The sequence below is a fragment of the Paroedura picta genome, chromosome 3 (genome assembly GCF_049243985.1).
Source record: "Paroedura picta isolate Pp20150507F chromosome 3, Ppicta_v3.0, whole genome shotgun sequence".
Classification (NCBI taxonomy): Eukaryota; Metazoa; Chordata; class Lepidosauria; order Squamata; family Gekkonidae; genus Paroedura; species Paroedura picta.
The window spans coordinates 135,125,167-135,141,196 of NC_135371.1; the positions used below are offsets into that span (position 1 = coordinate 135,125,167).

The window sequence follows — 16,030 nt, forward strand, 5'->3', positions numbered from 1 at the left end:
TAAAGGGCAACTTTCTTTCCTGTTGTGAAAAACCAAAATGGTTTCCTGTTCTGAGTACTGGGGACTTCCCAGGTGATCTGTTTTAGCACAACATATATAGTTATCCTTTTGTCATAATTCAAATGAATGAACTTTTGTAGTAGGGATCTTCCCATCCCATTGGAAGTGTTAGATGTTGTACTTAACAAGTTTAAAGGAAAAAATATTTAGCATATCTGTTGGCATTCTGCCTATTAGGTGAAATGTGGTAAAGCATTACTAGGATGAATAAGCTGCATTTTAGATGCCCACAAAAGAAAGTTGGTAGATCTTGTTGGTGCAGCAGTATTTAGTAAGCTATGCAATTTGCATAAATCATCCCTAAAGGTTCTTATGCTTGTTAGTTAATCCTAGGTTGATATATCTGGAATAATTTTTCTCTGGTGACTGTGGCTAGCAATTCTAAACTGTGGGACTTAGATTGTAAGTGTCCTGTCCTCTAATGTCAGCATACTTTTTCTGCTGGGTTGAAATTAGTATTCTCAAAATTATATATTGGATACTCAGTGGAGTTGTATTAGGAACTACAAGCACTACCTTGCTTGCAGATGTTGGTAAAATTAGGAAGTATCCTGGAGCTACTAAAGCTGTCAGAACTGTACATCAGTCTATTCCAATTTTAAAGAACCCTTTCAAATAATACTGAATAGCAAAATATGCTAGGAGTATGCTGCCTAACAGGCATACTACTGTGTCATAATTTCTTGTTCTATAATCACATATATTTATATTCTGTGTTCTATAAATGATTTTGGCCTTAATAAAAAAAGATATATTTTGAATGATTAAATAAGCTCTAACTAATTAGTAGTGTAAAAAACCTACTTTCCCCTTAATTTAATAGCAAAATTACATGCAAGCATGATGAATTAAAAATATTAAAATAATCCTGGTACAGCTTTCCAAAATTTTAAATAGTCCAGCATCTGCCTTCAGCAATAGCCAGAGAGTTGCTTCCAAGACCCTCTGAAGCAGAGTATATTAAGCAGCCCTTCCTTACCATTGCTGCATCACTCACCCCATTCTGAGGAAAACCAATACACTTGTCTGATTGATGGGTAGAAGCTTTGATTATGAAAAAGCAAAATGTATAAAAGTATTAAATGAGGAACATTTATATATTGAGACACTCAGTTCTGACTGCTGCTAGCAGCGATGACTTTGCCTTTTCTTCGTCTCCTGTTGGGAAATGCCTACAGGTAAACCACTGACGGAGTAGACGTCCTGTTCAGAAGGTTTCGATTCCTTTTACAAGCTCCCACAAAGACTCACCAAAGATGTTCTCAGCATAATTTCCTATTTCCCCCTCCTTCGTTCTATTCAGCTGCGGCTATTATTTGTATATATACACGAGTGCCCTGAGCGTCAGTGGTAGAAGCAAACTGGCTGCAATATGTTTTATTCTGTAAAACATATCTATCGCTCCCCCGGTCTGCAACGAAAGTTAGACTTCGACAACATGCGCGGCACCGGCCGACTTCACTTCCGGCCTCGGTCCCCTGCCGCTGGATCCCGCAAAGCCGCCCTTTTCATGGTTGTCTATGGCCGTCCTATAAAAGACGCTGGTTGCATGGCGTCGCTCTATCTCTTGACCTCTATAGTGAATCCATAATAATACTTCGTCTGGGAGGGCCGAGCGAAAAATAATCTCTATAGTCGAACCGGAAGTTCTGGCTTTATGTCCTTCGTGGGGAGTTGAGCGTTTAATGGCAGCAAGGAAGGCGCTCTAGGACCCTCTCTCGGTCTCCCAGGCGGCCGGAAGTCGAAGTGGCTGGAACCGCCGGCTGGGCTGCTCAGGACGCGGAAGCGGCGGAGGCGATGGCGGCTGGCAGGAGCTCGAGTCGCTCGGAACGGAAAGCGGCGGCGCGCGCCGAGTTCCTCCGCCAAGAAGAGCAGCGCGAGCGGCGTAGGCAGGTAAGGGGAGGGGCGGCTCCGCGCGCGGGTTGTCCTCGTGTCCGGCACAGGCTCTCTCAGCCCCTCTGCTGTTCTGTTGTTCGACGTCAGGTGTCCCGGATCCTGCACAAGCCGGCGGCCGAGCGGAGCCCCGACGAGGCCTTGCTTTTGTCTGGATGCCAGGAGATCGTGCGCGACCTGGAGCGGCTTCGGAAGAAGCGCGAGAGGCTGAGGCGCCGGCTGGAGGAGGCGAGTGCGCTTCGGACTCTGCGTTATGAGCGCGGCGGTAGCGTTAATGGCATCGTCTGTTTCTGCGTGGCGTGAGTGAAAGAGCGGCTGTGGCTGTTGTTTCTTCCACTTACTCGACGAGTGGTAGCGCAAGCTGAAAAGCTGTCTGCAAAGAAAGAAATTCCACCATCTTTCAGTGAATAGCATCCATCAACATTTTGTTTAGCGTGTGATCCTGGCTTATTTAAGCCACAGTTATCTTATGTTTTCTGGAAGCTATCTGTACTATGCCAAAGTTAAACTGCATGCACATGGGTATAGCTGCTGAAGTGATGTTAAAAATCTCTGTCCATTTGCACGGGTTAGGGGAATTTACTTGGTTTTCATGTGACACAAAGCTTGTGGAGTAAATATCCGCATGAAACTTATTCTGTAAATTGTAGCCATTTGTGTTTTCCATTTCTGAGGAAAGAGGTAGTTTAAGACATCTTTTCCCTAGTAATTCAGGACATCTTGTCCTATCTAAGAAAATGTGGAAATGCTTGTTAATACTCGTTTTTGTTTGGGGAAAGTGAGTCGTGACATTTAATATAGTTATAGTTACTGTGATATATTTTGAAGTTCTTCCAGGGCCCGGCCTAGAAGTTTTGTGCATTGTCCTGGAGTAGCCTAACCGTTTGTTAGAAGATACCAAAAGTTGAATTAGAGCACAAACATACAGTGAATAAACAATGGATAGCTAGGCTTTTTTTTTACATTTCCCTCCTAGAGTTGGGATTGGTAGGAATAGAGAAGGGGGAATACAGAGAGTGACTTGTTGTTCTTCCTCCCCTGTTTGTTTTATTGTGATCCTCTCTAGTGTCCTGTATTAGTATGGGAACGTGTAGAAGTCTATTATCTAACATATATATTTAAGAGCACAATATGCTAAGCAGCCCAGGTAGCTCATTTGGGTAGCTCTGTCCTGGCTGCGGAGTTGGCTAGCGATGTTTGCTGACTTGCTTATCCTTTCCTGCATGTGACCTGTGCCATCCCTCTCCCCCAGTATGGTATGCAGACAACTCAAGTTTTGGTTGATGCTGCCTAGCAACCCACAGCCACCAGCTATTCCCATGTTGCCCTTTGGGAGAATGAGCAAGTCAGTAGCATGCTGCTGGTGCCTGTGTATGGAAGGCAGGAAAGCCCAGTTTATGGCTTCACCATTGCGCAGTTTGCTGCCCCTAAACAATCCGGTCTCATGTATTTTTTTTTAAAGATAAAACGAAATGACTATTTGCAGAATTCTTAACATGCGCTGCTGGCCAGTGTTGCATAGTGTGTCTAACAGGTAGTTCAGTTCCCAAGTTTTTATATATTTTAGGTACTTATTACTCCCTTTTCTCCCCAGTGAGGATCCAAAAAACCTTGCAACATCTTTTTTCCTTTCCACTCTTTTTTTCCTCCCAACAGCCCCGTGAGGTAACTAAAGTGAAGAGAGACTGATTGTAAGGTCATCAGTTGTGCTTCTATGACAGAGTTGAGATTTGAGCCTGGATCTCACAAATATCCAAGTCGGACACTCTGACAGCTACCTCACACTGACAGTGTTGCAAGATCAAGCTCATACGATGACTGTAATAACATATCATTGGAAGAACTCTAACTTGAATTAAAATATATTTACACTGTCCTTTAATACCAGTTAAACTATTTTATTGTTATTGTCAATAACTATTCATCCTTTTTCTTAGATAGCAAACCATGTCCCTTCCTGCACTTATTCCTCTTACCATATTTCTTCTTTTTACAAAGCCTGTAGGGGATCGAGGATGAATCAAAGGAAGAATGAGAGAGAACTGCAGCAGATTAGCATAGATACCCTTCTGGAATTAGGCAGGGGCCTGTTTTTGTCATGTGAGAAAATCTTCAGTATGATAACAGGGCCTTAGCAGTTTAAAAGGCTAAAATGTGCTGCCTCAGAAATCATTTTAATTTCTCATTCATCTGCATTTAGGTTTGTGATGAACCTGAAGAGTTGAAGAAAAAAGTGAGCAAACTCTCTTTAGCTGTGCAAGGCGCTAAACACCTCATCATCTATACAGGAGCTGGTATCAGTACAGTAAGTGTCCGTGGGAGTTTTTCCACAATCACATTTCACAAGATTGTATCTCAAATGGTCAGTCCACACATTAATTTTGCCACCTGAGAATGTAATCAGAGTATGGATCACTGTTGGCCAGATTATGCTTTTTGACAAACAGCTGTACCTGGCATATCGGCTAAAGCAGGGGTCATCAACCCCCGGTCCGCGGCCCAGTGGCAAGCCGCAAAGGCCACGGTACCGGACCGCCGCCAGCCACGCCTGCCTTCCCCTGCCGCCAGCAGGAAGGAAGGGAAGAGGCAGGCGCAGCCGCCGGCATGGCGGTGACGCAAACGTGCGTGCGCGCTGTTGCTGCGCATGTGCGTTAGCGCCACCTGGTGGCGAAAACACCATGCGCTGCATTTGTGCGTGCGCGTTTTCGCAGCACCCGGGCCGTCGGCTCTTCCCTCACTCCAGAGGCGGTCCCTGAGCTGAGAAAGGTTGGGGACCGCTAAGCTAAAGTACATGCCATAGATAAGCTGATGAATGGCACAGCATGCCATAGAGAAGTTTCCATTGGTATGCCTGGATTCAGCAGCAGCCGGAGCTACAAACCTGTTTCTTCAGAAGGGAGTGCCACACTCGTCCGGATAGGCTGGCTTCTCAGTCTTCAAGCAACTTTTTTGTTCTCAGTTTATTGGTCGGGGAGAGGGATGTTCTCCTGGAATCACATCTGATCTCCACACTACAAGGATTGGTTGCACTGAAGGAAATAGCAGTTTTCAGAAAGTGAACTCCATGGCATCAAATTTGCAACTCTTTATTTGGTAGAAGGGAGTATCTGGCATTCTGGTACTGAGTTCAGCACTCTTAAACTGATCAAGTGTAAATGTGAGGATTTTGAACTATACCTGGTGTCTGTGTACTGGTTAATTGCCTGATATCCTCTGAAACAAATTGAGTGTGTTATGAAGGTTTTCTTAGACTTATTCAAGGTAATAGCTACTAAGTGTCACCCAAAATCTTTACAGTAGACATGAATTGTGACTTCATGTCTCAGTGCAGTGTCTGCTTGCCCACTTCTGAAGATTTATGTGTATTTAAATCTCTGAGAGAAGTACTGGTATTATCCCCCAATTTCTCCATTTCACTACAAACCTCTTGCTTGCCCACTCTGTTGTTCCAGGGGGTCTGTTGATTCCCTTGGACAAAATTTGGGGGAGCTCAGTGGGCAGTAGTGGGAAGAGAAAGTAAAAAAGTTGTTTTGAAAGATTTGCAAATTCCTGTCACGTTCCAGGGAACAATTAGCATCTTACGTGTTCTCAAAACGGAGCTCTTCTGCCAGGTGTTTGGTTGAGGCTGGGTAGATAAGATCAGGCTGCTCCCCTCCCCCGGGTCAGAACTATGTACTAGACTATGTCAGCCCTGTTAACATTCTGTCCCCTTTTTTGACATTAGCAGCATTAGCTGCATGTCTATGTAACCATCTCAGTGACTCATTACGGAGTAATATTTTATGCTATCTTTTTAGTGATTTGAATTTTATTATTTATTAATTAATTAGGGCTAGTGGCTCTGTTGTTAGATTGTTTTATTTGTTTTACGATGTATGTTTTTTTAAATTCATTCTATGTAAACTGCCATGAGCCATCACTGCTGGGAGTGACGGTATATAAATATAAAGATAAATAAATGTAACTTTCACTGAGCTGCCCTATATAATATACTGTTCATGTGCCAAACATCTTGGTTCTGCTTGTTTGAAATGCTGAAGGCTCCTCACCCAGAAACTGCCCCTGCAGGAAGGAAAGATTGGAAAGAGATGAAACAATTGTTCAACCCTCTCCACATTTTCAGAAAGCAGGGAGCTGTAATCAGATACCTCTTTGGCAAAGCAGAAGACTAATGAGCCCTGGCAGTGTGGGACTGGAGGAACAGGACAGATTACTTGCACTGCCAAACAATGGAAGGAGAAAGTGAAGCCTGCCATCACCTTCTCCCCTTCACCAAAGTGTTGCTTTGTCAGTGGTAAAAAAGAGTTTTGTGTCACATGAAAGATCAGATCAATTGTAGCGTAAGGTTTCATGACATATTAGAGCCAACTTCATCAGATGTATAAATGACATGCACATCTGTATGGGAGTGGGAGGCCCAGTAAACAGTGGTGTCAGACGCCAATGAAACACAAGACATTTTTGAGATTTGTTCACAAAGCTTCATTGTATGTAAGAGACACGACTATTCACAGAAGCACTAATAGGTGATTTGTTTAGATTATTATGATGAGGAAATATTCTTAGACTTAACCTAATTTAAAGATTCCCCTAATGAGAAATGTATTGTTCTCTGCATCCTAACAAGAAAGAATGACCAAGCAAGACATTATCTCATTAGGGGAATCTTTCAAAGAAGTAGTGCTAAGCTGCTTGTCCCGTGAGCCTCCTCACATGTTGCTTGGCTTAAATCCAAAGTTCTAGGAAACAACGGCTGATGTTATTCCTGGGCCAGAAGAAGAAAATTTTGTGTAAATTTCTCAGGCAGTGTTCAGTATGGAATCTGAGTTTGTCATTAGATCCTTGTAATGTGAAGGAGTTAGAATTTTTATGAGATTGGAGTTAATATAGAGACATCTGAGCAGGAGACTGAGAGGGTCTGTGGGGCCAGCCCAGGGATATTGATAGACTATGCTAATACATCTCTGAAGACCTACTCAGCTGGCTTACTTTTTCTTTTGTGTCTCCTGGTAACAGGCAGCTTCAATCCCTGACTACCGAGGACCAAATGGGGTGTGGACAATGTTGCAGAAGGGCAGGACTATCAGGTAATCAGACTCTCCTCTTATCTTGGGAGACTTTCCCAGCTTTATAGGAGAAGTGCTAAACCAGGCTGTGTGGGATTGACCATGTGTATTGTACTTTCCTTTTGTCAGAGCTACAGATCTGAGTGAGGCAGAACCCACACTCACCCATATGAGCATTGCCTGCTTGCACAAGCACAAACTGGTAAGGTAATTCTTCCTTGTCACTCCTGTATCCCTGTTCCTCAGGGAGAAGGCCACTGTAAGAGCATAGCGGACTATTACCCATGAAAAGCATTTATATTTTATTTATTTACTAGCTTCACAGCCCGTTCCTAAGAACTGGCCCTGAAAGGATCCCCTCCCCTGGCCCCTGGCCAGGCAGCTTAAGGTGGCTTTGGGCCGCAGCTCGCAGGCAAATCAAGTGGGGTGGGTGGGGGCTGGGCAGCTCGTTAGCAGGGCCGAGACAGAGCTTCTTAGGAAGCAGTCAGCAGGGTGGGAGGCCCTCATCAGCAGGCCCAGCCTAGTAGGCCAGGAGGCCCTTGTTAGCAAGCCCTCCACCATGACCCTTTGCCCGGGGCCCTCTCACCTGCTGCTGGCTCCAGGCACTGAGGCATCTGAGAGCAAAGAGGCTAGAGTCCAGGGCTGGAGAGCGGAAGCTGCAGGGGCAGGACCAATCAGGACAAAGCTGGCTGCACCCTGATTGGCCTTATTCCAACTTGGGACAGCCGGACATGTCCCAACTCCTAGGCTGCTTCAGAAATATATAGAGGAACAACAATGGATAAGGATGTTTAGATTTATATAACTGCCGCTCTCAATGAACTGGGTCATGGCGGTTTACAGTCTTATAAATACATATCCAATACACACACACTTGATATTAGCCAAAAGGCTGAGAAGCGATAACATCCAATACAAATACATATACAATATAAATAATCAACTATTTAAAACAATCCCCCATCTTTAAACAGCCCGTGGCGCCACGGGCGCCACGGACTAAGTAATTCGTTAAGCCCCCTAGAGGTGGGCTTTGTCCGTGATGAGGAAGGGTCCGGGTTGGACCCTTCCTCACGACAGACAATCGGAGGGACCAATCCGCTTCGCGCCTCTCGCCGCGTCAGACCGCCGCCCGAGGGAACCCCCAGCAGTCGCGCGAAGCGCGGCTGCTGGGGGTTCCCTCCCTGCCGGACTCACGCGCCTTTCAAAACCCCTTTTTGTAAAGGGGCTTTGAAACTAGTTAAAACATAATTCTGAAAACTCAGCTATACAACTGATGGCGGTATCAAGTAATTTAGTTAATAATTCATCCCACACAGAGAGACTACTTGCTGGTCCAAGAGTGGGCAGGTGTGACGATCGAGTTTGATATCACCAGGGTAGATTATCATGGTTCGAGGCCGTCTAATACTGGCCCAGTACCTTTAGGGGAGGGGGCAGCCCGATCTTAAATACTGGGACTACCACCCGGCCTCAGACAAACGGCTATCGGAAGAGCTCCGTTTTGCAGGCCCTGCGTAACTGAGAGCTCCATCAGGGCCCGCAGCTCTTCAGGGAGCTCATTCCACCAGGTAGGGGCCAGAACAGAAAAAGCCCTGGCCCAGGTCGAGGCCAGGAGTGCTTCCCGGGGACCCTCAGCAGATTCCTGCCCGCAGAGCGAAGTTCTTTGTGGGTAAGCTGAGGTAAGCGGTCCCTCAAGTATGTAGGGGCCAAGCCGCATATAGCCATGAGGATTTGTGGTGGTGGAGGATGGGAGTCATTGCACATACAGTAACCCCCACCCCCTCACTGTGACATTTCCCATAGAAAATCTCAAGATGCAAAATGGCAGCATCAGTGCAAAGAAACTGTTGCAACTTAGAGGAGAAATGAGATCCTAGTTCTTGGAGAAGGCTGCCCAAGCTCCCACCTTCTCATGCAAGAAATCGGTGGTGGTGGTTAAGTAAGGATGAATACAGCCAGCTATGTTTTTGCAGGTATTATTGCTCAGTCTTTGAGTCTTCTTGATGAAGTGAATAAAAGAGACAGACTGGTAGGGAATAAGAAGCTGGCTTTTACTCATTGCAAATTGCTAGAGTCATTTTCAGCCTACTATACACAATCAATCCCCCCAACGCATGGGGTTGCATGTTGCATAAATAGCTGAGGCAGCAAAAACATATTTGATGGGAGATCACTAATGTGGCATACTACGTGTGATGTGAGTATGGCACTTGGCACTCATTGCTTTTTCTGGGTTCCTGTAAAATACTGTAGAATGTACAGTGCATGTTGCTGGGGCTATGTAAAATGTGCTACATATTGACTGCTGCATTAACCTTTGATCTCCCATCCCCCAGCAGACTATTACTTTGGCACCATGGTCTCTAGAAAGGCAGGAATTTAGAGTGTAGGTACTCTGTACCACCTGTTTTGGCAATGGCAGAGCAATGAGAAAGGAAGGGAAATGTTGCCTAGGATAGCGATCCCCAACCTGTGGGCCGCAGACCACATTGGAGGTGGGCCGCGAAAGACGCCTTCTCCCCCCCGGGCCCTTTACTTCATCCCCCCCGGCCCTTTACAACACACTTCGGGTGTCATTGTCTCCCATCACTCCCAGATGGGACTATCTCGTTGCAGAGAAACAAGCTCAGGGTTCCCATTGATTTGTCATTGTCATGAGTTAAAACTTCCATGAAAATAAAATGTTCCTTATGTTCATTGTTGTGGCGTGTCTGTATCTTATTTTGAAGGGATGTTTAAACATTACCATAACAATCAGAGAGCGTTAGGGCAGTGGTTGAGAGTAGAGGAGTAAACTACCCCCCCCCCAGCGGGCCTCAGTAAAATTGTCAAGCGTTGAGTGGTCCCTGGTAATAAAAAGGTTGGGGACCACTGGCCTAGGAGACATGAGAACTTTGTAGCCTGCACCATGAGTGTTGATAATGGAAAGCAAAGAGGAGTCTCTTGCCCTTTAACTCTTATTGGTAGCTCTGCTTCCTTTCCTTTTAGGTGCATCATGTAGTGTCACAGAATTGTGATGGGCTCCACTTGCGAAGCGGCTTGCCTCAGGAAGCCCTTTCCGAACTGCACGGAAACATGTACATAGAGGTGAGCACTTGCAGAGGGCAGGTTTTTAGTACACCATAGCATCTCTGGAGTACTAACTAACCAGGAATCTGTGCTTTCCATCCTTTGCTAGGTCTGCACATCCTGCGTACCCAATCGTGAATATGTGCGAGTGTTTGATGTGACGGAACGTACAGCCCTGCACAGGCACCATACTGGCAGGATGTGTCATAAGTGTGGGGCACAGTTGAGAGATACCATTGTACACTTTGGGGAGAAGGGCATCTTGCAGCAGCCCTTGAACTGGGAGGCAGCAATTGAGGCTGCAAGCAAAGCAGATGTGATCCTTTGTTTGGGATCTAGTTTAAAGGTAACCATGGAACGTCTTTAGTGGCTCTTCAGTTTGTTTGAAGCTGTTGCTAGTGGACATTGCACTGTTTTTTGTTACGTGCCTGTGTGAAGTGGCTCCTCTGAGTGTCACACTGGGGCCAAGCGGCCAATCAGGAGCCACGCTAAGCGCGGCTCCTGAATGGCCACTTGGCCCACCTGGACTCCATGGTGCAGGGTACGGGAGAAGACGCTCATTCTGTACGGGAGACAGACGCGCGAAGCCACGACCTTCCCCGGGGATGGCTGAAAGCCAGCCCTTCCCAGCAAACTGACACCTTGGGAGCCGCACCACTCCTCCCAAGCCGCCTTACGCCCATGCCCTTACTGAGCCGGTTAAGGGACAGCCAGTCACGTCACTGATGCCATGGCCCTGTCCCTTTGCCGCTAACGGAAGCCGCCAGCTGCCTCAAAGCCACTGCCCACAGCCACCTACGAGGCTGCACAGCAGGTGAGCCGCTGCATGGCCTACACAGCCGTTCGCCCTCAGGGGGGGCTTGCCCCCCCTGCCCTGCACACACACACACACACCACGGTCTTCCGACGCTACCCCACCACCACTGCGCTCTGCCGCCGCTGTACTGCCCTCCCCAACCGCCAAGTTACCCACCCAACGTGTGCTTCCGCTGCCCACCCTTCCGCGTCACCACCACCCCCTCGCTCCGCCGAACATTCACCCACGCACCCACCGCACACTTCCGACACCCCCCCACAAGTCGCTCCTGCGCTCCCACCCCCTCCGCCGCACATTCACCCACCCCACGCACCCAGCCACCCACCCACTGCCCTCCTCCGTTCCTGGCCCCCGACCCGCGGACGCTTCCCTCATCCCAAACACCTACGCACCCTCCCCTCTCTACCCCATGCTCTCCCCCCGCCACCCGCCCTCCCAACTGCCCTTCCCAACTGCCCCCCCTCGCTACTCCCTCCCCCACGGACCCTTCACGTACCACCCTCCTTTCCCCCCCTTCCCCATCCCATTCCACCTACCTCCCTGCGTGCCTTCCTTCCTTCTGGACTTCCTCTAATTCTCTACTTCCTGCGTCTCTCTCTCCCTCTCACTTGCTCTCTTTACCCCTTCCTGTCTTTCTGCCTTATGCCTTTCTACCTGTCTCCCTTCCTTTCTTTCCGCCTTCTACCCATATATTCAGCCACCCCTTGCCCTCCTTTCTCACTCCCATCCTTCCCTCTCCTACCTTCTTGGACTACATTCTTCCTCCTCAACCACTAGCCCCCGCTGTATTTTGTCTACAGCGGGCTTAATTTCCAGTAATGTATATAATTCAAGAAAAGTTTTCAAAATAAATTAACTTTTCAGGTTGGCGCTTTGCCTTTCATGTAAATGAATCTTCATGTGAGGAGAGGTTGAATATATCACCTGCTTGTGTAGGAACTATATGACTAGTTTGTTAACCATTGTGGGGAAGCATACTGGGTGTTCCTTTAATTTCATTGTTTTATGCTCTCTTGAAGTGGGTGGGAGAGTACTTAGTGCTTGAGTGTGAGCTGATGAAATGTTTTGCTGAACAGACTTTAATTATAGAAGAGGGCAATTCCTGATGTACTGTTTCCTTTACCGAGACTAGGGGAGGGCTGACCATCTTGCATGCCCTGCTTTTGTTTTTTTAATGCAGTCAGTGCACTACGGGGATTCTGTGTTAACATTTATGAATCAAAAGGTATTTTCTCAGGATCTCTTGGCAATTAAAGTATAAGTAACTTGTATCTGGAGATGCTGAATTTGCAGTTTTGCTTAAGAATATAACTTGTGCCAGATTGGATTGAGGTCTTCATCTGTTTCACTGTTCTTTCCTGGCCTCAGTAGGCCAGGCTTTCTCAACCAGTATTTAATGAAACTCTGGAGTTTCTTGACAGCCTTGGATGGGTTTTCCTAATGGATGGAACATAATTATATATATGTTTAAAATTGGTTAAACATTTATTGGGTGATATGGCCATATAAGGTCATGTTGATAGGCCCATTGATAGGCCAGTGATGGGCTTGGAGGGAGTGGGAAGGGGAGGGGCCTCGGGGGGTGCATACAGCTATGTTTCCCAGCCATATTCAGCACTTCTGGAGTTCTTCGAAACCTGAAGAATTTTCCAGGGCTTTCTCAATGGTAAAAAAGTTGAGAGAGGCTGCAGTAGGCAGTGGTCCATCTATAGACCATGGTTTGTCCACAGCTGTTGGCTGTCTGTTTTTTGCTTCTGTCTTGTATGGGTCCTGGTCATTTGTATTCTACAGCTGAATCCTGCAGAAAACTCTGTGATATCCGTGCCTTGTCTCTTACATTGTCCCTTCTTCATCTGACTTTTTGGCCACTGCAACTGGTGTTGGAGTTGACAATTATTAAAAACTAGGGACAAAGCCCATTGCATTCAGGAATACAATGGGTGCTATATTGGGGGAGTGTTGGCGAAAGAATTCTGCAGATGGCCTCTCCCTCCCCCAAGGACATGGAAAGGCTACAGGCTGGAGGCCCCTGGGCAGGGAACTCACCAGCAGGGGCAGCTTTCAGGGAAAGTGGGAGGAGGAGGAGCTGGTCAGGTTTGGGGGATGGAAGGCGACAGGCTGGCCCCTGGACAGACAGGCAAGCTGGTTGGAGGCGGAGGCACTCAAGCGAGACAGCCACCTTAAGTGGGTGTTAAGCACTGGCGCTTAAGCCATGAGACCAGCTCCTTCTCCTAGACCTTACCAGAAATATTAAGTGGAATAGATTGTTTTCAGGTATCTGTCAGCCTAAACCTTGCTTGTTCCTTGCTTGTTCATGTTTTGGTTGCTTTCCCCTTACTGCAATAGGTTTTGAAGAAATATCCACACTTATGGTGCATGAGCAAGCCACCCAGGCGCCGACCTAAGCTTTACATTGTAAATCTTCAGGTGAGTTTGAGCCATATAGCATCTGGGCAGAACACTTTGCTCTGATTTCAAATGCCATATGAGTTTTAATTGCATTGTTACGATTAATAGAATTGGACATAGCTCAGTGAGAGAGCAATATTTTGCATACAGAAAGGTCTCAGATCTTGGCATTTGGGTTTTAACGGAAAGGAATCCTGGGGAAACAGAGGTGGAAAAAAATCCTTTGAGACTTTGGAGACCTGCTTTCAAACAAGACAGGCTTAGGCCAAATGGACTGTTTGTCTGACTGCTTTGTTTGTATGATTCATAAGTTTGTATGACTATTACCACAGTGTAAATGGGATCTGTGCAAGATTGCTACTGTTTTGCACGGGTATCCCCACCCTGAAAAGCCATTAGTAGTTGCTTTCTCTGCTGATTTTATTTTATTACTTTTATTTATTTTTCCATTTGTATGCTGCCCTTCCCCATGGGACTCAGGGCGACTCACAACATTTAAATTACATAAAATCAGTAAAATCATCAGTCCTAAACATTAACATTAAAAGCAAATCTCACAATTCTCTTGAGAGAGAGACCCATACAATATAACCATGTAACTGGTTATAAATTTAAATGGGATGGGCACTGTGTCTTTTAAATCTCTCTGTATTCTGAACTGAAAAATTGTACAGCTGCTTAAGGACTTTTTTCTTCCTTCTGTCTCTTTCTTAAGTGGTTATGTAATGTATTCTGTCTGATAGTAGGTTGAAATTGTGAGTCATGTGTGTTTAAGAACACTCCTTTGTGCTTCATGAATTATGAAACATTAATGGATTGCTGGTTCTTTGTCATGAGTCTTTTTACAGCCCAAATGATTCTGACTTGATAGCAGTGGTTAGCCAGTTGTTCACTTCCATGACTGTACTGGGTGTTCTGTCCACAGTGGACACCAAAGGATGATCTAGCAGCCCTGAAGCTTCATGGGAAATGTGATGATGTGATGAAGCTTTTGATGGATGAGCTGGGACTTCCTATCCCTTGCTATGACAGGTGAGCAGAATGTTAAGCTTGTAAGGGTTCCAACTTCATACATGACTTTGGCAAATCATTAGTAGTTTTGTCCACTACCCCTTTATGTGGTTAGGCTTACCGTGTTTACTAACACAATGTCATATGCCTGTTTAATGAAAACAATTCTTTGGAACATTTGGGCCACAAGGTGTGTTTTGTGATGTAATTGTTCCAAGGCTTGTTTTGCTGTAGTGTGTTACACATGGTGATTTTTTTTTTACTTGATCCTTGGGCTGTGAATGTGAAATTCTCTGGCAATGTTCTCTGGCAATTATCTCTCTTTCTCTCCCTAGAACAAAGGATCCTATCTTCTCTTTGGCTACTCCATTGCGACCTGAAGAAAGTAACAGCCATAGCCGGAAACCTGTGACCCCACCAGCAAGTCTTCATGAAGTGCAGCTAGGAGAGCAGCAGCAGGTGTCTGCAGCTCCCTTCTCTGGTGGCTGGTTTGGCAGGGGCTGTGCAAAAGGCACAAAGAGGAAAAAAGCTTCTTGATTATGCCCCTCCCCAAAGTGGACACTAGACTTTTTAACCTTGGGGTCCAATTTAAGTGACTAATATCAGGACAAGAAATGTCCTCTGCACTCAATGTGATCAGGATTGCTGGGTTAACTGGAAAAGCAGCTGCTATTTTCATATACGTTTTATATAATTTTCCTCACTTTATGAACAGGATGCAGGCCAAAGCCTACCTAGGTTCCTGGCGTTTGATACTCAGGGCTGCCAATTCTTAAATTACAAAAATATAAATAAATGGCAGTTTCTTGGAAGGCTGACTTTTCATTTAATGCAGAGGTTGAATCACCACCCATTCTATGTATCTATGCCTGCTAAGTCTGGCTGTATTGGAGCTGAAGAAGGCATTTCAGCTGGAGTTGTATTATGGAAGTTGTAAACCAAATGATAATTACTGTATTTGCTGGCATATAAGACTATTTTCCCCCCTGAAAAACATGCCTCCAAGTGGGGGGGTCATCCTATATGCCAGGTGCACTTCAGTTGGGATAGACATAGCTGCCCATAGTGGCCTCCTGATGCTCGCCCGGTGCCCATAGTGGCCTCCCGATGCCCGCCCGGTGCCCATAGTGGCTTCCTGATACCCGCCCACCTCATTCTACATACCATCCAGTGTTGTGCGGTATCCGGCGTAGCTGCGGCGAGCATCAGCAGCGAGACAGGGGTGCCAGCCTTTTCGGCATGACTGGCCTGTTCTGCTCGGTGGGAAGCAGTGGTGCTCCAGCTCGCCCCTTGTCTACGCAGAGTTCGCACATGCACATTTGCGCACTAGTGCCGGTCACAGGGAGATGCAGGGGCGGGCCAGGTATATAACGAACTCTATATTTTGAGTGGAAATGTTGGGGGGTTGTCTTATACGCTGGCAAATATTTTGTGTGCATACACATACTTGCAGAGGGGAAGGTTTGCAAATGAGCTAGAACCATTTTGCCAGCGTGAAAACAAAATGCTATTTTAGATGAGTCTTGTGGTGGCTCCACACTAGTAGAATGCAGTATAATTACAATCATTTTTACATAGCACAGTTATTGGCCACCTTTCTCAAGATGACTTATAATACAAATATGACATATAAAAACAGAAAATGATAATACACATTAAAAGTCACCATTAAAAAACCCTAGTTAGCCAATAATAAATCTTA

At 46.1% G+C, this 16,030-nt stretch overlaps 1 protein-coding gene across 1 annotated transcript; it reads left to right on the top strand.

The window, feature by feature from the left end:
• Positions 1-1,820: 1,820 nt before the first annotated feature.
• On the top strand, positions 1,821-15,140 carry SIRT7 (sirtuin 7). Its single transcript, XM_077328061.1, has 10 exons — positions 1,821-1,953; positions 2,044-2,181; positions 4,154-4,258; positions 6,970-7,040; positions 7,149-7,221; positions 10,011-10,109; positions 10,201-10,437; positions 13,255-13,335; positions 14,243-14,349; positions 14,664-15,140. Exons 1-10 carry the CDS (start codon positions 1,858-1,860, stop codon positions 14,863-14,865), a joined length of 1,209 nt encoding a protein of 402 aa, XP_077184176.1. The 5' UTR covers positions 1,821-1,857; the 3' UTR covers positions 14,866-15,140.
• Positions 15,141-16,030: the final 890 nt, after the last annotated feature.

Excerpts from the sequence above, each read along its gene's own strand:
- SIRT7 (XM_077328061.1), top strand. The coding sequence starts at position 1,858 with ATGGCGGCTGGCAGGAGCTCGAGTCGCTCGGAACGGAAAGCGGCGGCG. Across the intron at positions 7,041-7,148 it reads CAGAAGGGCAGGACTATCAG|AGCTACAGATCTGAGTGAGG; the intron begins GTAATCAGACTC and ends TCCTTTTGTCAG. Across the intron at positions 10,438-13,254 it reads GTTTGGGATCTAGTTTAAAG|GTTTTGAAGAAATATCCACA; the intron begins GTAACCATGGAA and ends TTACTGCAATAG.